The sequence below is a fragment of the Nerophis lumbriciformis genome, linkage group LG05, assembly GCF_033978685.3.
Source record: "Nerophis lumbriciformis linkage group LG05, RoL_Nlum_v2.1, whole genome shotgun sequence".
Classification (NCBI taxonomy): Eukaryota; Metazoa; Chordata; class Actinopteri; order Syngnathiformes; family Syngnathidae; genus Nerophis; species Nerophis lumbriciformis.
The window spans coordinates 17,520,001-17,542,128 of record NC_084552.2 but is presented as its reverse complement, the minus strand read 5'-3'; the positions used below and the strand labels follow the sequence as shown (position 1 = coordinate 17,542,128).

Sequence of the window (22,128 nt, the reverse complement as noted above, 5' to 3'; positions counted from 1 at the left end):
AAAATTATATAAGCCTTGCTTGTTCAATATTCAATGCAAAACTTGTTTGGGTCCCTATTAAAAGATTCATTTGTTCAATCTTGGCCCGCGGCTTTGTTTAGTTTTAAATTTTGGCCCACTCTGTATTTGAGTTTGACACCCCTGCTCTTCAACATCCAAACCATTCAATCGGCATTTCAGTCCAAAATCAGCATTGGAGCATTCACACGCAATTCCTTCAGAAATAGCCTCATCTAGTTCTTGAATTGAATTTAACCTTAAGTAGGACTTTACACACAATAGTTTGAATATATGAATAATACAAAATCAATAATACAGAAACATTCTGAAACTACTTCATCATCAGGTCAGCTGCACCATGCCTCAAAGTTTCTGCATTCTCCCCTCATTTAAACAGAAAAACTTAACAGCACTGCCCACACTCTAGACATAGTCGTGTTTTTTTCCCCAAGTTGTGTTTTACCAACTAACAAGGAGTCAACAGTTCCCCTTGTAGCCTATCTGCTTTTGTGCTGAGTCCATACAGGTGTGGTTGTACACATACCTCTGTATGTTTGTAGCCCCTTGGCTCTTTCAAGTGCTGCTTTCTATTTGTTAAAAGCAGTTCAGGTAAAAACAACAACACTCACATTAACAGTGTAGCCATATTTCCAACGGGAAACAGAAGCAGGCATCTCCCACTTAATGTCAAAATTAGCTGATGGTACAATGCGTGGAGTCCAGGAACTAGGGGCGGTCACCCAGGGCCCTAAATTTTTGACATTATTATTATTAGTTAACTTTAGTGAACTTTGGCATGTATAATCACACAGCTGTGTATAGTGGTGACCGCCGCCTTGCCCCTAGTTTTTAGGGTGTGCCCAGGAGTGACTCAGTAACACAGTCCTTACCATGCAAACGGGATCCGTCTATGCGCTGACATGATGTAGTGGTCCACTTCTTGACTCAGTCCCCTCATCAGGCCGAAATCCCCGATCTTGACCATCTCTTTGGAAGCCAAAAGAACATTCCTGGCTGCCAGGTCCCTGTGAATGAAGCGGCGGGTCTCTAGGTAGTCCATACCAGCCGCAATTTGTGTGGCAAAGAGCCACATGCGCAGCAGCGGGTACTCGAACTGACGCAAGCGTAGTGTGTCGTATAGCGAACCCAAGGGGGCTAGTTCTGTGACCTAGAAATGGTATAAACCAGCTTTATGTATGTTGCATGCAAAATGGGGTTTAGATGGGCAGTCCTACCATTTTGAGGGGCTGGGTAAGCACCACACCGTACAGTCGAATAATGTGTGGGTGGTCTAGCGACTGCATGGTGGTCACTTCTAACAGGAAGTCTGTTAACATATCCGTCTGCTTGCTCATGCTGCTACGTAGGGACTTTACTGCCACAGGAAGCTGAGGGAGAAATAATAGAAAATGCATGTTTTTTTATTATTACATTAAAAACCTGTATGTACCTTTCAGCATTAATGGTGGCTTCACAGATGTGTAAGTTACCCATGCATTGGGCACTAATACACCCCCATACCATCACAGATGCTGGCTTTTGAACTTTACGCCTATAACAATCCGGATGGTTCTTTTCCTCTTTGGTCCGGAGGAAAACAACGTCCACAGTTTCCAAAAACAATTTGAAATGTGGACTCGTCAGACCACAGAACACTTTTCCACTTTGCATCAGACCATCTTAGATGAGCTCGGGCCCAGCGAAGCCGGTGGCGTTTCTGGATGTTGTTGATAAATGGCTTTCGCTTTGCACAGTCGAGTTTTAACCTGCACTTACAGATGTAGCAACAAACTGTAGTTACTGACAGTGGTTTAATGAAGTGTTCCTGAGCCCATGCGGTGATATCCTTTACACACTGATGTCAGTTTTTGATGCAGTACCGCCTGAGGGATCAAAGGTCTCGGGCATTGCCACTTTTGTGCAATGATTTCTCCAGATTCTCTGAACCTTTTGTTGATATTACAAACCGTAGATGGTGAAATCCCTAAATTCCTTGCAATGGTTCATTGAGAAATGTTGTTCTTAAACTGTTCGACAATTTGCTCACGCATTTGTTCACAAAGTGGGCACCCTCGCCCCATCTTTGTTTGTGAATGACTGAGCATTTCATGGAAGCTGCTTTTATACCCAATCATGGCACCCACCTGTTCCCAATTAGGCTGTTCACCTGTGGGATGTTCCAAATAAGTGTTTGATGTGCATTCCTCAACTTTCTCAGTCTTTTTTGCCACTTGTGCCAGCTTATTTGAAACATGTTGCAGGGATCAAATTCCAAATGAGCTAATATTTGCAAAAAACAACAAAGTTTACCAGTTCGAACGTTAAGTATCTTGTCTTTGCAGTCTATTCAATCGAACATAAGTTGAAAAGGATTTGCAAATTATTGTATTTTGTTTTTATTTACGTTTTACACAACGTGCCAACTTCACTGGTTTTGGGTTTTGTATTTCACATCAATTACATTTGCAATTGTTTGCAAAAACGATTGATAATAAAACAGGACTAGAGTTCATAATCGTCCTTGCTTTCAAGTCCTTCACCCAGTAGTCTGCTACAAGCAGACTATATTTATAGCTTTTATTGTCAGTTGCTGTATACGCTTGGAAAAAAGTCGTTCTCAATGATACTTAGATGACCTGAAATTATTCAAACAAATACATTTGTACCGTACTTGATTGCTTATACTGACTGCTATTTGTCATTATAGAAGAAACTAGTGGGTGCTTACCGGGTATAAAGATCAGATGTCGCTAGTAAAAAAAAGTTAACTTGTCCTAGATTTTAATCATTGTTCTTTTCACTTTTGACAAAGGTTTGTCTTCCAACACATCACACATCCAAGTTCTGACCAGAACTGTGACATCAGTGAAAACACGATGCATCGCTATATTGACATTTTGTCCCAAACCTGGTATCATATTGCATTTTAAAACATAATAATATTATTTTTAACCGAAGACCGACATTTTGTTCTACCCCTAGTGCTAATACTGTATTGCTAAAGACAACGATACGATAACATACATCACAATTTAAATATTTGTCCTTCCTCTGGCATCAATACAGTATTGCAATAGAGAACGATACCATAAATTGTAATATCCGTTATCCATACTTTGTCTTACCCTAATTTCGCCATTAAACTGCTTCCCAAAAAATATCAAAATATTTTGTAAAGAAAATTTAGTCCAGTGGTTCTCAATGATTTGCTGTCATGACCAATGTTCCCTCTGATGTTTCATGTGTGTGAGAAAACGCAAAAACTCCTTGAGCATTCAGTAGAGCACGTGTGAGCAACATCAGACGTGCACACTGTGGCCACACCAGCAGCACACCTGTCTCAAAGTTGACTAAATAACAAGTTAAATGTTTTATTATTGTAATCAAATGACAGCAGTCATTTCCATGGGATTATTTTCTACAAAATCCGTTTCCATATGAGTTGGGAAATTTTGTTAAATGTAAATATAAACGGAATACAATGATTTGCAAATCATTTTCAACCCATATTCAGTTGAATATGCTACAAAGACAACATATTTGATGTTCAAACTGATAAACTTTTTTTTTTTTGCAAATAATCATTAACTTTAGAATTTGATGCCAGCAACACGTGACAAAGAAGTTGGGAAAGGTGGCAATAAATACTGATAAAGTTGAAGAATGCTCATCAAACACTTATTGGGTGAATGTGGAAATAGTGTCAAAACGCTTTCAGTTCCTTAAAAAAAAAGGTAGAAAAGCACTAAACAAGTACAACCCATTTACCATTTACCATTTGGAACATCCCACAGGTGAACAGGCAAATTGGGAACAGGTGGGTGCCATGATTGGGTATAAAAGTAGATTCCATGAAATGCTCAGTCATTCACAAACAAGGATGGGGCGAGAGTCACCACTTTGTCAACAAATGCGTGAGCAAATTGTTGAACAGTCTAAGAAAAACCTTTCTCAGACAGCTATTGCAAGGAATTTAGGGATTTCACCATCTACGGTCCGTAATATCATCAAAGGGTTCAGAGAATCTGGAGAAATCACTGCACGTAAGCAGCTAAGCCCGTGACCTTTGATCCCTCAGGCTGTACTGCATCAACAAGCGACATCAGTGTGTAAAGGATATCACCACATGGGCTCAGGACCACTTCAGAAACCCACTGTCAGTAACTACAGTTGGTCGCTACATCTGTAAGTGCAAGTTAAAACTCTCCTATGCAAGGCGAAAACCGTTTATCAACAACACCCAGAAACGCCACCAGCTTCGCTGGGCCTGAGCTCATCTAAGATGGACTGATACAAATTGGAAAAGTGTTCTGTAGTCTGACGAGTCCACATTTCAAATTGTTTTTGGAAACTGTGGACGTCGTGTCCTCCGGACCAAAGAGGAAAAGAACCATCCGGATTGTTATAGGCGCAAAGTTGAAAAGCCAGCATCTGTGATGGTATGGAGGTGTATTAGTGCCCAAGACATGAGTAACTTCCACATCTGTGAAGGCGCCATTAATGCTGAAAGGTACATACAGGTTTTGGAGCAACATATGTTGCCATCCAAGCAACGTTACCATGGCAAGACAATGCCAAGCCACGTGTTACATCAACGAGGCTTCATAGTAAAAGAGTGCGGGTACTAGACTGGCCTGCCTGTAGTCCAGACCTGTCTCCCATTGAAAATGTGTGGCGCATTATGAAGCCTAAAATACCACAACGGAGACCCTCGGACTGCTGAACAACTTAAGCTGTACATCAAGCAAGAATGGGAAATAATTCCACCTGAGAAGCTTAAAAATGTGTCTCCTCAGTTCCCAAACGTTTACTGAGTGTTGTTAAAAGGAAAGGCCATGTAACACAGTAGTGAACATGCCCTTTCCCAACTACTTTTGCAGATGTTGCAGCCATGAAATTCTAAGTTAATTATTATTTGCAAAAAAAAAAAAAAGTTTATGAGTTGGATCATCAATGGATCACCATTCAATTGAATATGGGTTGAAAAGGATTTGCAAATAATAAATGATAAATGGGTTATACTTATATAGCGCTTTTCTACCTTCAAGGTACTCAAATTGTATTCCGTTTATATTTACATCTAACACAATTTCCCAACTCATATGGAAACGGGGTTTGTAATATAAGTGTTTTGGCTCACTTATAATGACTATAACAAAAAATATAGTTTTTCTTGAGCTGCGGACTAGTATTGTATGCCTGGGTGGAGGTCCTGCTTTGGAAATAATTTGTACACCTTTCAGATATCGCATTTCGTTCCCATTAAAACATTCACATGTTGCACAATGAGATGTACGCATGGGATCATGTGTACAATCATGTAACTTTCTGTTTGTAAAATATTAGTTTTTATTAGTATTTCTTTAATATAGTAACAGCATTTCAGGATTAGCACACATTTGATTGGTAAATCATAGTGTAACGACCTGGAATTACACATTATGTGTGGTGTTGGAGTTGTCCGACTTTTTGTGTGGCTGTAAACGCATCACTGGCTAAGTGCCATATGTGCATGTGTGCCACGTAAGTGAGAAAGTGTGAGCGGCTGCTGTTGATATGACAGATGACAAAGTTGGTTTTGGTCTGGTTTGTACGGCAGAAAGTGACCAGTTTTGCTGCATACAATTTTTTTACCAATGTTTTTGGTCATGTGTTTATGGCCGACAATAAAGAGTTTTGCTCAATAAAGTGATTGATGGAAGTCATGTCGTCCTTAACGCGTCTCGACAGACGTTACAATAATTAAACAGAGATGACGAAAACGGTTTCTCTGTTGTGGCCGCTTGTCGTCAGTTACTTTGAAAATTGTTATGCACTTATTTTTTTTATTTGATTTTGTGCGTGGCAGAGATTTTCCGTGCGCAGAGGACGCGTGAGCAGTGCGCAATTGCACAGGCGCTCACCTTAGAGGGAACGTTGGTTATAACCCTCCTTGGGAGACTGAAGTTTTACCACAACCTCCCTGAATTGAGTCACTTGAGAAAACTTGACAATATTTACCTATTTAGCCGTGTGAGTGACATTATGTTATGCTACTGACGACGACTCCTTTTTTCACAAAAATTCTCAATTTCTCTGCCTTTGTTAGCTCTTTGTTTCTGTGTACTTAGTACACAACCCAAAGCCAGTGAGGTTTTGGGTTGAGGAATGCTCATCAAACACTTATTAGTTACATCCCACAGGTGAACAGGCTAATTGGGAACAAGTGGGTGCCATTATTGGGTATAAAGGCAGCTTCCATGAACAAGCAAGGATGGGGCGAGGGTCACCACTTTGTCAACAAATGCGTGAGCAAATTGTCGAACAGTATAAGAACAACATTTCTCAACGAGCTGTTGCAAGGAATTTAGGGATTTCACCATCGAAGGTCCGTAATATCATCAAAAAGTTCAGAGAATCTGAAGAAATCACTGCACGTAAGTGGCAAGTCCGTGACCTACGACCCTTCAGACGGTACCGCATCAAAACCTGACATCAGTGTGTAAAGGATATCACCACATGGGCTCAGGAACACATCAGAAAACCACTGTCAGTAACTACAGTTCATCACTACATCTGTAAGTGCAAGTTAAAACGCTACTGTGCAAAGCGAAAGCCATTTATCAACAACACCCAGAAACGCTGCCGGCTTCGCTGGGCCCGAGCTCATCTAAGATGTTCTGATGCAAAGTGGAAAAGTGTTCTGTGATCTGACGAGTCCACATTTCAAATTGTTTTCGGAAACTGTGGACGTCGTGTCCTCCGGACCAACGAGGAAAAGAACCATCCGGATTGTTATAGGCGTAAAGTTCAAAAGCCAGCATCTGTGATGGTATGGTGGTGTATTAGTGCCCAAGGCATGGGTAACTTACACATCTGTGAAGGCACCATTAATGCTGAAAGGTACATACAGGTTTTGGAGCAACATATGTTGCCATCCAAGCAACGCCTTTTTCATGGACACCCCTGCTTACTTCAGCAAGACAATGCCAAGCCACATTCTGCACGTGTTACAACAGCGTGGCTTCATAGTAAAAGAGTGCGGGTACTAGACTGGCCTGCCTATTGTCCAGACCTGTCTCCCATTGAAAATGTGTGGCGCATTATGAAGCGTAAAATACCACAACGGAGACCCCGGACTGTTGAACAACTTAAGCTGTACATCAAGCAAGAATGGGAAAGAATTCCACCTGAGAAGCTTCAAAAATTGGTCTTCTCAGTTCCCAATTGTTTACTGCGTGTTGTTAAAAGGAAAGGCCATGTAACACAGTGGTAAAAATGCCCCTGTGACAACTCTTTTGTAATGTGTTGCTGCCATTAAATTCTAAGTTAATGATTATTTGCAAAAAAAATTTAGTTTCTCAGTTCGAACATTAAATATCTTGTCTTTGCAGTCTATTCAATTGAATATAAGTTGAAAAGGATTTGCAAATCATTATATTCTGTTTTTATTAAACATTTTCACAACGTGCCAACTTCACTGGTTTTGGGTTTTGTACTTTTACTGGGTGGAACAAGGAGCCTGTTGATTGGATTTAAACTGATGCCACCTAGCTGCAGGCTTGTGGACCATTCTAACATGAATACTAGAGTGTAGACAAAAGTAATTAAAATCTTCCCTCTGCTTGCTATCTTCCATTTCGTTGTATTTTACGCACTTTAATATACAAATACTGCATCATATCAAAATACTGTCATGTTTCTTACGGTTTTTCCAGTAGGTGTATGCCACTCTCCCCTTTTCACCACACCGAAGGACCCGGAGCCCAATTTCTCTCCCAGAACCAGCTCACTATCCTGGATTAAACTGGGCAAGGCCCGGCTGCTGCCTTCCTGGACCTGGGCAGGACCAGAGCTGCTCCACTGCTCCCCTCCATCTGGACCTCGTCCGCTGGGAGCCTGTGTGAATGGACAACTTATGTATGATCACAGCATACCATAATGTGGACACTAGGGTTTGTAGATATGCCATCTTCACTTCTTTACAAGCTACCACGTTGGATTCATAACAATTCTGATTATGCGGAGAAATCCTCTCACGTAATTAAAGCAAAATACGCCACTGAAGTCTAAAATTTCAAACAGCTAATTTGGAAGAGGTATGAAGGAAGGCAAGATTGTTTTATAAACGTCTCCGCCATCCCTCCATGATTTGATTTCAAATTTTCAGGACTTATGGAAATACCAAATACACAAAAACAGGTGGGAAAAGTTGGTTTTGCATAATAGGGCCCCTTTAAGGCTGAGAAAAGTAATATCACTTCTCTCCCGAACTATTCACACATTTTGTCCATTGATTGTTTTGAACAAAATCAGGTGAGTGTGTTGCTATTTAGCGCCATAAACTGGATTTCGAATGCATACACTCAACAAAACTATATAAATGCGACGTTTTTGTTTTCGCTCCCATTAATCATGAGTCAAAAACAAAGATGTAAAACTTTCTATGGAAGTAGACATAGAGATTATTGTTCACAAATCTGTCTAAATCTGTGTTAGTGATCACTTCCCCTTTGTCGAAAGAATCTATCCACCTCACAAGTGTGGCATATCAAAGTACGTGCTTATATCCAGACATCTGACATCATGGTAGGTAGGTAGGTAGCTCTTTATTGTCATTGCACAAGTACAACAAATCCATGTTTTCAGCACAAACCCATTCAAGATTAGACAAACAAACAGTATACAGGGTTACAGAACAGGAACGCTGATGGTTCGCTACAAAGCACCCCGTAAAAGATGGGAAAAGGGTCAACGCTGGGGGAGGATGAGTAAAAAAAAATACAATCTAGACTGGGCTCCTAAAGTGTAAGTGCAAACCTATTGATGGCATACCGCGACAAGATCCCGTGATCCATGATTCATGTTGCGGCATGATAACGCACAGCCCCATGTTGCAAGTATATGTACACATCTCCTGGAAGCTGAAAACATCCCAGTTCTTGCATGGCCAGAATACTCAATGGACATGTCACCCACGGAGCATGTTTGTGAATCTTTGGAACAGCACATATAGAATCTGAGGCAATAGGTGGTCACACCAGATACTGACTAGTTTTCTGACCCCCTTCGAAATCCCCACCATCATACAGTACAAAACTGCACAATTTTATAGTGTCCAGCCAATGGCATATCTGTGCAAAAGGAATCAGCATCTTGATATGCCACACTTGTGAGGCGGTTGGATTATTTTGGTACACTAACAAATGTACACAGATATGGAATTGAGTGTACGGTACATAGAAACATTTTTAGATTTTTGACTTTAGCTCCTGAACGATGGAAGCAAAAATACAAGTGTTGCGTTTATATACTTTTTTAAATTTGATATTATTTTTTGTCAAATTTCAACAGAGTCCTATGTAACCTGCCTCACAACCAGTGGTTTGGTGAAGTAGTATTGGTGGACAACATTTCGTACCTTTGGCATCCACGACCGTATTCGTGAGGACTTGTAGCGTTTCAGAGCATCCCATAATCGTCTTTGTGCTTAAAAAGGAAAAACAAAGATGAAACAATACTAATGTGATTTGATTGATATCCTGTTATCAACATTTTGTCTTTGCATCATAAGTGATGAACATGTATCAATATGTGTCCCAGTACCATAGGAGCTAACAGAACAATACATGAGGATGTTGATATTTTGGTCTAACTGGTATCAATAGCTGATAGAATAATACAGTGTGTTGCGATATTGATATTTTGCCTCACCCCTGGGATCATTGTATATTGTAAGTGAATATCTGACATAGTGATAATTATTTTTCACCTTTGGTATCGATATTGTGCCATAAAAGATAATGATACGCTACATTGCAATATCTATAACACATATTGCATCGTAACTCATACTGTAATATTATCATGCATCTAGTATCAATATCATATCATAGGAAACAATGATACCATACATAATGATATTAATATCAATCGCTAGTGTCATTACTGTCAATATTTTGTCCCACCATCCATATCAATACTAGCACAGTGACGTGCGGTGAGGTTCATGGCTGGTGAGGCACTGACTTCATCACAGTCAGATTTACAAACATATGAACCCTAAAGAGTATCTTATTCACCATTTGATTGGCAGCAGTTAACGGGTTAAGTTTAAAAGCTCATACCAGCATTCTTCCCTGCTTGGCACTCAGCATCAAGGGTTGGAATTGGGGGTTAAATCACCAGAAATGATTCCCGGGCGTAGCGCCGCTGCTGCCCACTGCTCCCCTCACCTCCCAGGGGGTGATCAAGGGGATGGGTCAAATGCAGAGGACAAATTTCATTACACCTAGTGTGTGTGTGACAATCATTGGTACTTTAACTTAACTTTAACTTTACACATACAAACTGTAGCACACAAAAAAGTACATTTAATAAAAAAAACGTTATTATGGTCTTACCTTTACTTATAAATTAAGTCCATGCGCCGCAACTAAAGCCCTCACTTAAACTTTCCACGTGCAAGATTGAATCTATTTAAAAAAAGTGTAACCGAGGGTTTGTAAATGTCGCCTATACTGTATGAAACTACAAAATAACAAACACGGAGGCTCCAGTTTACACGAGGACCACTTTATTTACCTTCTTTCAAAAACTTCCGCTCCACTCCGTGTCATCACTTCCGCTCTTAGCGCCTTCAAAATAAGAGCTCAAGGCATATACTGTATAACAGCGCATAACAGGAACTTAACATCACAAAGAGGAAAGCCCATGAAAATAGGTTACAAAAGTTATTTAATAAGAAGCCAAAAAGTGCAAAAACAATAATGTTCGTGTTGGAGGAGTTGTGAATTAGATACACCTGCAGTCTGCAGGTGTACCTAATGTTGTGGCCCTGCAGTCATTCACAACTCCTCCAACACGAACATTGTTTTTGCACTTTTTGGCTTCTTATGAAATAACTTTTTTAAATAGATTCAATCTTGCACGTGGAAAGTTTAAGTGTGGGCTTTAGTTGATATAACATTTCTACGGCGGGGGTGCAGGAGGCGGGATTACTGGAGCCTCAGCCAGTGCGTCTTTTGCAGCTGTTTTATGATCGCTCAGCACAAGAAATACGTTACACACATACAGTTGTTGACAAAATACACTGTACATTATATACCTCAGCTAACTAAACTATGGAAATGTATAATATAGTTCATATAGCAATACAGTCTCACTGCACAGCAGGCCAGCAGTTAGCCGAGTCCGGAATCCATGTTGAGGCACTGAGTGACGTGCCTCAACTGGCTGCTGTTCACCGCACCGTCTCTTCTCAGTATTTGAACGGCAAATGTGAAAATTCAGCGATTTTGAATAAAAATAATCTAAAACTGGTGAAGTTAAATGGAAAATAACTTTATAGTATAATCACTGGATACATATAACAATTTAATTAATTGTTTTTCTTTTTACATTTTTTTTCTTTCCATGATGGCAGGTGAGGCCCCGCCTCACCTGCCTCTAGTGACTGCACGTCACTGTACTAGCACCACTAATACCAGTAACAGATACCAAAAAACTATATTGTGATATCAATACTGTATCCTAAGAAATAATTATTACCACCCTTAGCATCAATACGGTATCATAAGAGACAATGATACCAATATTTGGTGCCACCCAAGGAATTAGTCCTGTATCCCAAACATAAACAACCATGATAATGTATATTGATATACTAGTGATATCATATGTTATATTATTTTCGATGCAATATATTGCAATATTGATATTTAGCTCCAGCCTTGGTATTGATACTGTATCGTAAGTGCTAACGATACCACACATTGCAATATTGCTATATTTTTTCACTTGTTGTCTATAGCAACTTGTTTAAGATGCGATACGATGTAATAGAATTAGCTGCAACATGTTAGGACACAATGTACACAATGGAGCACCACAGAGCCTCACCAGGTTTGCTAATCCCAATCTGCTCCAGGTCAGCCTCTTTGACATAGGCGAAGTGCTCGACTCGCGTGATATTCAGGCCATCCCTGACACGCAGGTAGAACTTCTCCAGCTGCACGTCAGCCAGGAGTTGGTACAGCCATTGAGTGTCCTGGTCCATCAGCAGGACACTGCCAATCTGGCTAGAAAAAGAAGAGCAACTTCAGCTTCTATGGTAGGCCCCTACTTCCATGGTCACCATAAAACACCTAGCAAAGAGCTATTACACTAGGAATGTGCCTAATATGAAAAAAAAACAAGCTTTAAAACTGGCCGAGTCCTTTCGGTGTTTCTGTGTTTGGGGGGTGTGATGACATCACATCAACATGTGAGATGGGCAGGAACAGGAAATAAACAATAAAGCTGTAACTATACCATACAGCCAGTATCCATACTCAGGGCCGTAACTCGGACTTGACAAATACTGAGGTCAACAAATGGTGGTGCAAGAGGCGCTTTGAAAGACTGAAATCATGTTTATCCCAGCATCATATGAATAATATTACCTCGGTCAATTTCCAGAATAACAGAAATGATAAACTTTGCTATATTTTCAACCTTGAGCGAGGATCACACTCAAAGTTTGTACATCCACACACACATTCATTGTACAAACATACATATACATGTACTGTGCATATGCAAGCACATATGCATACATACAGTCTAGGGATGTCCCGATCCAGGTTTTTGCACTTCCGATCCGATACCGATACTGACCGATACTGGCCTATCTGAGCATGTAGTGAAGTGAAGTGAATTATATTTATATAGCGCTTTTCTCAAGTGACTCAAAGCGCTTTACATTGTGAAACCCGATATCTAATTTACATTTTTAAACCAGTGTGGGTGGCACTGGGAGCAGGTGGGTAAAGTGTCTTGCCCAAGGACACAACGGCAGTGACTAGGATGGCGGAAGCGGGGATCGAACCTGCAACCCTCAAGTTGCTGGCACGGCCGCTCTACCAAACGAGCTATAACCTTATTAAAGTTTAAAGTTATTTAGCCTACTTAGTTGTCAGAATCATGTTGAAAAGGGTTTTAGTACTCTTGATAACAACTAGCCAGCTGAATTAGGGGAGTTTGAATAATACACAATGGTTGGTAACAAGAAACTGACCTGTTTATTCAAGGATAAACACAAAATAGACAAAATTATACATGACAAACAGAAATGGCATCATTGAACTAGGGCTGGGCAATATGGCCTTTTTTTAATATTGCGATATTTTAAGGCCATATTGCGATACACGATATATATGTGGATATTTTGCCTTAGCCTTGAATGAACACTTGATGCATATAATCACAGCAGTATGATGATTCTATGTGTCTACATTAAAACATTCTTCTTCATACTGCATTAATATATGCTACTTGTAAACTTTCATGCAGAGAAGGAAATCACAACTAAAAAAATCACCATTTTTTTCATACGGTGTTGATCTGGAAATGTTTGCCTCGGCATTTTGATGGTGTGGACGTGTGGCACCGAATGGAGATAAGCGTCTCGACAGACGTTACAATATTTGAACAATGATGACGAAAACTGTTTTCTCTGTCGTGTCCGTGTGTCGAAAATTGTTATGCGCTTATTTTTTTATTTGATTTTGTGCGTGGCATAGATTTGCCGTGCGCAGAGGACGTGTGAGCAGTGCGCAATTGCACAGGCGAGCAACTTAAAGGGAAGGTTGCTCGCACGGCTGCGCTAGCATCACAGCTAACGTTAGCCATGCTGCAACCTCTCTGCTCCGCGAGGGCGTATACGTATGTGACGTATGACGTGACAGTATCTGACGTGTGTAAAAAGGTGCACTTGCTGTCTGTGAGAGGGAGACACAGGAAAGAGTGAGAAGAGCCTGTCGTGTAATGCCAACAGCTAAAAGCAACTGCGTGAGAATCCACAGACCTGTGGATGTGTTGAAGGTGTGCTGGAAAATGCGGAACGGAAGTTAGGACGCAGCAGAAAAGTGGAATGTATTATTTAAATCGGTGCGTTGGAAAACACGGACCGCAGTTTTTTTTTAAACTGGATCTGGATCGGCATTTTCCCATGCCTTTTTTCGCAAATATCGGCGGCCGATCCGATCCAAATATCGGATCGGGACATCCCTAATACAATCACGCATATAACTTTGTTTCGTCAAACATTTATTAACGTTGTTCCCCTAGGGGAAACTGGGTAACACGCGGCACACTGACAAAGCTTAACCTATTGTGGCTATAACAATCTACAAGGTTAATACAGATCGCTTCTCTTTTTTCCCCTCCATTTATCTGCTTTCTTTTGTATTTCAAGTTATCATTACATGTACGTATTGTTGCATTTGAAACAATAGTATTGTTGATAATAAAGATAATTATTGTTATTATTTATTATCAATAGTGGTATTTCTATTGGTATTTGTATTGCTCCATTTGTAGTATAATAATGTTCATTGTTATTTCTGTGTTAATATTTACTTCACTAACTGCTTCTCTGCTTTCACTTTTACTACCATACTTGTACATATCGTATTTGCTGATGCTGTTCTGTTGTTGTTGTTGTTGTTGTTGTTGTGGTTGTTATAGTTGTGTTGTTGTTGTTGTCAGTCTGTCTTATCCCCCTCTTGTCCCCGCAATGTCTTCCTTTTTTTCTCCTTCTATCCCTTCCTGCTCAGCCAAATAATAATATAAATCCATTTAATAAAGACAAATACAAATAAGGCAACAGGAGAAGTATCTCACACTTCTCTTTTGTATAGTAAATCTGTACAGCGAGGATCGAACCCACAACCTTCTGTTTGATTAATGACGCACGCCACGAGAGCTACCAAAAGTCAAAAGGGGGAAATTTGTGACTATATTCTTATCAATAACAGAGCATGATGTGGCCAGCAGTACGCTTGATCTAAAATGTGATATCAAGTGCCTTGCCATCCAATAATTGACATTTGACTAGAGCTGCAGCTATCGAATATTTTGGAAATCGAGTATTCAATCGAATATTCCGATCGATTAATCGAGTAATCGAATAAACCATATTTTTGCTTTATTTTATTTTATTTTTTGTCCTGTTCAGCTTCTCAGGCAAATCATATTGTTGATGTAGATGCCCATATCAGCTGTACAAATTTACTTTAAAAAAGATAAGTGTGGGATACTTCTCTTGTTGCCTTATTTGTATTTTGGGGACGGCGTGGCGAAGTTGGCCGTGCCAGCAATCGGAGAGTTGCTGGTTACTGGGGTTCAATCCCCACCTTCTACCATCCTAGTCACGTCCGTTGTGTCCTTGGGCAAGACACTTCACCCCTTGCTCCTGATGGCTGCTGGTTAGCGCCTTGCATGGCAGCTCCCGCCATCAGTGTGTGAATGTGTGGGTGAATGTGGAAATACTGTCAAAGCGCTTTGAGTACCTTGAAGGTAGAAAAGCGCTATACAAGTATAACCCATTTATCATTTATTTATTTATTTTGACTTTATTAAATGGATTTATATCATTATTTGGTGCAGCCGGGCCGGAGCAATATTTTTGATTAATTAAGGTTTAATTATACATGTTAAGATGTGCCCTCAATTATTGCATTTGGCCTAATTGTCTTTTATTTCTTAAACGCCTGTTTTCATTATTGAAGGCTGACACGCACAGCTGAAATGCCTCGGTGGTTGATTGTGCTAACTTGTGTGTGCTAATAAAAACAGGTGCGCTCACAGCCCTATGTGCTGTGTGGTATGACCGCATAAACAAAGTTCTTGTCTCTTGTGCGTTTTTGATGATTATTATACGATGCCGTTTGTGAAGTGTGAAGTGAAGTGAATTATATTTATATAGCGCTTTTTCTCTAGTGACTCAAAGCGCTTTACATAGTGAAACCCAATATCTACTGTAAGTTACATTTAAACCAGTGTGGGTGGCACTGGGAGCAGGTGCGTAAAGTGTCTTGCCCAAGGACACAACGGCAGTGACTAGGATGGCGGAAGCGGGGATCGAACCTCGAACCCTCAAGTTGCTGGCATGGCCACTCTACCAACCGAGCTATACCGCCCAATGCCAATACATAAACAATATAAAAAGACAAACCACTTAATAATGACAACAACAGTTTTAAATTTTAAGAATGCAATACAGTTCATTGCATCCTTTGCATGTAAAATAGTAATCAATGTTCATTTTTCCATCATAACATGTTTGCGATGAAAACACATACATATAAAATTTGTTCAAAATTAACATTCTCTGAGAAAGTTAAAACAAAACTATATTCTTAGTATCAAAAATAAAACAATAAAAACAGTTTTCATTTTATCAAACATAAAAAGTGAATTAGGTAGCGCCTAAACTGCATTTGAAATGTGCAACTTGTGGTGAGTCACCACCAAGCAAAAACCACACATGCTCAGAAAACTAGCGTCAGATTTGACGCCCGTCCAAGCACTCATTGGCAGAAATGTAGATCGGCGCCTATGGTATAGAGCAGTGTTTTTCAACCACTGTGCCGCGGCACACTAGTGTGTCGTGAGATATTGTCTGGTGTGCCGTGGGAAATTATGCAACTTCACCTAATTGGTCCCAAAAAGATTTTTTGCAAACCCATCCATCCATCCATCTTCTTCCGCTTATCCGAGGTCAGGTCGCGGGGGCAGCAGCCTAAGCAGGGAAACCCAGACTTCCCTCTCCCCAGCTACTTCGTCCAGCTCATCCCGGGGGATCCTGAGACGTTCCCAAGCCAGCCGGGAGAGATAGTCTTCCCAACGTGTCCTGGGTCTTCCCAGTGGCCTCCTACCGGTCGGACGTGCCCTAAACACCAATAATTATAATCTGCAAATAATGTACTGTTGCCTATTGTCTGTGCTGTGTAAAACTCAGCAGTGTAACCACGTAAAACTCCATGTCAGTAGGTGGCAGCAGGTAGTTAATTGCTTTGTAAAAGTCGGAATGTGTCGGGTGAGACGACGATGGTTTGTTGTGATCCCAATATGCAGACCACAGCGGGAGGCAGCGTGCAGGTAAAAAGGTATGTAATGCTTAAACCAAAACTGAACGAAAGGTAAAGGAAAAGGCAATGGCTATGCAAAACGACAGTAAAACTGAACTGGCTACAAAGTAAACAGAAACAGAATGCTGGACGACAGCAAAAACTTACGGCGCCCACAAAGTACAAACCCCGTTTCCATATGAGTTGGGAAATTGTGTTAGATGCAAACATAAACGGAATACAATGATTTGCAAATCCCTTTTAACCCATATTCAATTGAATGCACTACAAAGACAAGATATTTGATGTTCAAACTCATAAACTTTATTTTTTTTTGCAAATAATAATTAACTTTGAATTTCATGGCTGTAACACGTGCCAAAGTAGTTGGGAAAGGGCATGTTCACCACTGTGTTACATGGCCTTTTCTTTTAACAACACTCAGTAAACGTTTGGGAACTGAGGAGACACATTTTTGAAGCTTCTCAGGTGGAATTCTTTCCCATTCTTGCTTGATGTACAGCTTAAGTTGTTCAACAGTCCGGGGGTCTCCGTTGTGGTATTTTAGGCTTCATAATGCGCCACACATTTTCAATGGGAGACAGGTCTGGACTACAGGCAGGCCAGTCTAGTACCCGCACTCTTTTACTATGAAGCCACGTTGATGTAACACGTGGCTTGGCATGGTCTTGCTGAAATAAGCAGGGGCGTCCATGGTAATGTTGCTTGGATGGCAACATATGTTGCTCCAAAACCTGTATGTACCTTTCAGCATTAATGGCGCCTTCACAGATGTGTAAGTTACCCATGTCTTGGGCACTAATACACCCCCATACCATCACAGATGCTGGCTTTTCAACTTTGCGCCTATAACAATCCGGATGGTTCTTGTTCTCTTTGGTCCGGAGGACACGACGTCCACAGTTTCCAAAAACAATTTGAAATGTGGACTCGTCAGACCACAGAACACTTTTCCACGTTGTATCAGTCCATCTTAGATGAGCTCAGGCCCAGCGAAGCCGACGGCGTTTCTGGGTGTTGTTGATAAACGGTTTTCGCCATGCATAGGAGAGTTTTAACTTGCACTTACAGATGTAGCGACCAACTGTAGTTACTGACAGTGGGTTTCTGAAGTGTTCCTGAGCCCATGTGGGGATATCCTTTACACACTGATGTCGCTTGTTGATGCAGTACAGCCTGAGGGATTGAAGGTCACAGGCTTAGCTGCTTACGTGCAGTGATTTCTCCAGATTCTCTGAACCCTTTGATGATATGACGGACCGTAGATGGTGAAATCCCTAAATTCCTTGCAATAACTGGTTGAGAAAGGTTTTTCTTAAACTGTTCAACAATTTGCTCACGCATTTGTTGACAAAGTGGTGACCCTCGCCCCATCCTTGTTTGTGAATGACTGAGCATTTCATAGAATCTACTTTTATACCCAATCTTGGCACTCACCTGTTCCCAATTTGCCTGTTCACCTGTGGGATGTTCCAAATAAGTCTTTGATGAGCATTCCTCAACTTTATCAGTATTTATTGCCAACTTTCCCAACTTCTTTGTCACGTGTTGCTGGCATCAAATTCTAAAGTTAATGATTATTTGCAAAAAAAAAAAAGTTTATCAGTTTGAACATCAAATATGTTGTCTTTGTAGCATATTCAACTGAATATGGGTTGAAAATGATTTGCAAATCATTGTATTCCGTTTATATTTACATCTAACACAATTTCCAATTCATATTGAAACGGGGTTTGTACATCTGTACATGACATGACAATCAACAATGTCCACACAAAGAAGGATAGCAACAACGTAAATAGCCTTGCTTGCTAACACAAAGCAGGTTATGTTATGTTATTTTCATTTATTATGCGCCCCCCAACCAACTGTTACATCAGCCCGGGCGCAGCACGAATTGAGAAACAAAAAAATATGCAGCCTGGAGACGCAACAGGTGCGCTCAAAAGGAAGACATGAAACCGCTACAGGAAAACACAAACAAAACAGGAAGGGCCACCAAAATAACAGCGCAAGACAATAACTAAAGCACTACACACAGGAAAACACCAACAAACTCAAAATAAGGCCCAACGACCTGGTCGAGTTTAATTTTTGAAAGTTTTCTGCTGGTGGTGTGCCTCTGAATTTTTTCATGAAAAAAATGTGCCTTGCCTCAAAAAAGTTTGAAAAACACTGGTATAGAGACTATAGTGGGTGCAAGTGCAAGGTATCCAAGTAGCATGTGGTTGCATGACTTGAATAACCCGAATAACTTTGCAGAACTACTTTCGCGTTGTTACTAATTAAAGGCTTATTGAACACGACAGCTCGGATAACGTTGTTAGTTTTCAACACCTTTTGGCGGCATTTGAATAAGATTTATTTTACTAACACAACTTTTGCGTTTACATTTGATAATAGATGACTTACCCCGCCTCTAGACTTCCCTCAATCGGATGCTTTCTCGACAGGTGCTGCAGCATCGAACTTGTGCTATTATGATATGCGAGCTCCACTTTGCAATGTTTCCATACGACTGCGTTTTCCTTAGATTTTAGTGTGAAGTGTTCCCACACCTTAGACAACTTTTGTCGCTTCTTAATTCCCTCGTTTTGCTATGGCTCTTGTCCACTGCTTTCTGCGGCGTCTGCCACTGCCAAAATTTAAAAGGAGCGGTGTTGTGCAGTGCAGGGAGCGTATGATCTGACGTGAACACGCTGTGCAATACCTAAACAGTCCGTGCAAAACGTGAGCTTTGACTACTAAAGGAGGCAAAATGCCGTAATAAACTGAACTTAACGACACCTCGAGACAGCGAAAATTCCTCGAATGTATTTTGTAATCGAACTACTCGAGGAATCGTTTCAGCTCTACATTTGACATGTGCTTCTTTACGCAAAACGGATCGCCAAGACCTGCACACAGCTAAGACAGTCATAACATCTTCTTTTTGTCACTTAAAACAAATACAGAGGAAATGACCACAGTGTCCTCAATGGTAGTTACGGCCATGTCCATACTGCATTGTAGGAGATGGCGATACAATCGCTAATTTTTCCCCACTTCTAGTACTGATATGATATCCAACTATGCAAAACCAACTTTTCTTTACTTATTTTTGGGATCCCATAAGTCCTGAAAATGTTTAATCAAACCATGGAGGCATGGCGGACATATCTATAAAACAATCTTACCTTCTTACAAACTTGCCTCAAACGAAATTTGAGACATTAATGATGTATTTTGCTTTAGTCACATCAGTGGATATCTCCATATATGGTACAGGTTTACCCAAAGAGCTTTGCGTGAGTCCGACAATTTTATTCAGTTGCAGTCCAAAGCTATCCTCTTATTGTGGGTCAGACTAGTTCATACTGGTCTGAACTGGGACGGCGTGGCGCAGTGGAAGAGTGGCTGTGCGCGACCCGAGGGTCCCTGGTTCAATCCCCACCTAGTACCAACCTCGTCATGTCCGTTGTGTCCTGAGCAAGACACTTCACCCTTGCTCCTGATGGGTGCTGGTTAGCGCCTTGCATGGCAGCTCCCTCCATCAGTGTGTGAATGTGTGTGTGAATGGGTAAATGTGGAAGTAGTGTCAAAGCGCTTTGAGTACCTTGAAGGTAGAAAAGCGCTATACAAGTACAACCCATTTATCATTTATTTATACTTTGTATGCTAAAACCCTCCGTTGATGCTATTTCTAATAAAAAGTAGCGTATAGTTCAAACTTATATCTGTCAGTAGACTCTATGTAAGCGCTAAAAAAACACAACAAGGCTGACGGGGTGGAGACGCGGTCGAAGGGGGCTTGGCTTGGAGGAAGACTTCGGGAAGTAAATAAGACCGCTGACAAAATGGCAAAGTTGGAAAGCGGCTGGAAAATGGTCTGTAAAACAAAATCTATGCACAATTCCATGTTATGTAGACCACAAGAAAGACTTTTAAGTGTAGGAAAAAAATTGTATACAACCCCTTTAAGAGCGTTTCGCAGTTACCCCGGTAACTGCTTAACTTACCTTTTTTTCTAGAACGGAAAACCCTGAATGTTCCACATCTCAGGGTCTACTCTACATACTCAAGAGTTTTACTGTCCTTTTGTTTTTGCTTCTTATTTTTCTTGACCTAAATTCAAGATCCAAAACTTTTTTATGTACACATATTTTCAACCACCAAACACTAACTCTTTGCGCTGTGGCTGCATTTTCTTTGTCAGTTTCTGCATTGGGCAACAATGGGGCCGTCGCCAAAGATGAAATTTACAAATGCAATCAGTTCGCAGCTACAAGCAATAAACAAGCACGAGAGCAGCATTGTGTCCTTGTCTTGCATTCTTTCCTCCTAGTTTATGTACACACAAATTAATCTTTAACCTGCCAAGGTACTGAAAACACAGAAAAAAAAAATTCTCGCACACACACACACACACACACACACACACACACACACACACACACACACACACACACACACACACACACACACACACACACACACACACATACATACATACATATACTGTATATATACATACATACATACACATATCTATACATACATACACATATATATATATATATACATATATATACACATATATATATATATATATATATATATATATATATATATATATATATATATATATATATATATATATATATATATATACCGTATTTTCCGCACTATAAGCCGCCCCGGGTTATTAGCCGCACCTTCAATGAATGGCATATTTCAAAACTTTGTCCACCTATAAGCCGCCCCGGACTATAAGCCGCGCCTACGCTGCGCTAAAGGGAATGTCAAAAAAACAGTCAGATAGGTCAGTCAAACTTTAATAATATATTAAAAACCAGCGTTCTAACAACTCTGTCCCAAAATGTACGCAAATGTGCAATCACAAACATAGTAAAATTCAAAATAGTGCAGAGCAATAGCAACATAATGTTGCTCGAACGTTAATGTCACAACACACAAAATAAACATAGCGCTCACTTTCTGAAGTTATTCTTCATTCGTAAATCCTTCGAATTCTTCGTCTTCGGTGTCCGAATTGAAAAGTTGGGCAAATGTGGGATCCAAAATGGCCGGTTCCGTCTCGTCGAAGTCATCGGAGTCAGTGTCACTGTTGTCCAGCAGTTCTGTGAATCCTGCCTTCCGGAAAGCTCGGACCACAGTTGTGACCGAAATATCTGCCCAGGCATTTACGATCCACTGGCAGATGTTGGCGTATGTCGTCCGGCGCTGTCTGCCTGTC

At 40.6% G+C, this 22,128-nt stretch overlaps 1 protein-coding gene across 2 annotated transcripts in view; it reads right to left on the bottom strand.

Annotated features, from left to right (window-relative positions):
- tnk1 (tyrosine kinase, non-receptor, 1) overlaps window positions 1–22,128 on the bottom strand; it is a 61,760-nt gene that overhangs the window by 25,745 nt on the left and 13,887 nt on the right. The window contains exons 2-6 of one of the 2 annotated variants that reach the window (XM_061961187.2): window positions 11,881–12,059; window positions 9,401–9,468; window positions 7,687–7,878; window positions 1,236–1,388; window positions 891–1,168 (exon numbers count right to left, since the gene is read on the bottom strand). In XM_061961187.2, the coding sequence (XP_061817171.1) occupies window positions 891–1,168; window positions 1,236–1,388; window positions 7,687–7,878; window positions 9,401–9,468; window positions 11,881–12,037 (848 nt within the window). In that variant the 5' untranslated portion in view covers window positions 12,038–12,059. The remainder of the gene's footprint in view (window positions 1–890; window positions 1,169–1,235; window positions 1,389–7,686; window positions 7,879–9,400; window positions 9,469–11,880; window positions 12,060–22,128) is intronic. The other variant, XM_061961188.2, reaches the window with a different exon arrangement.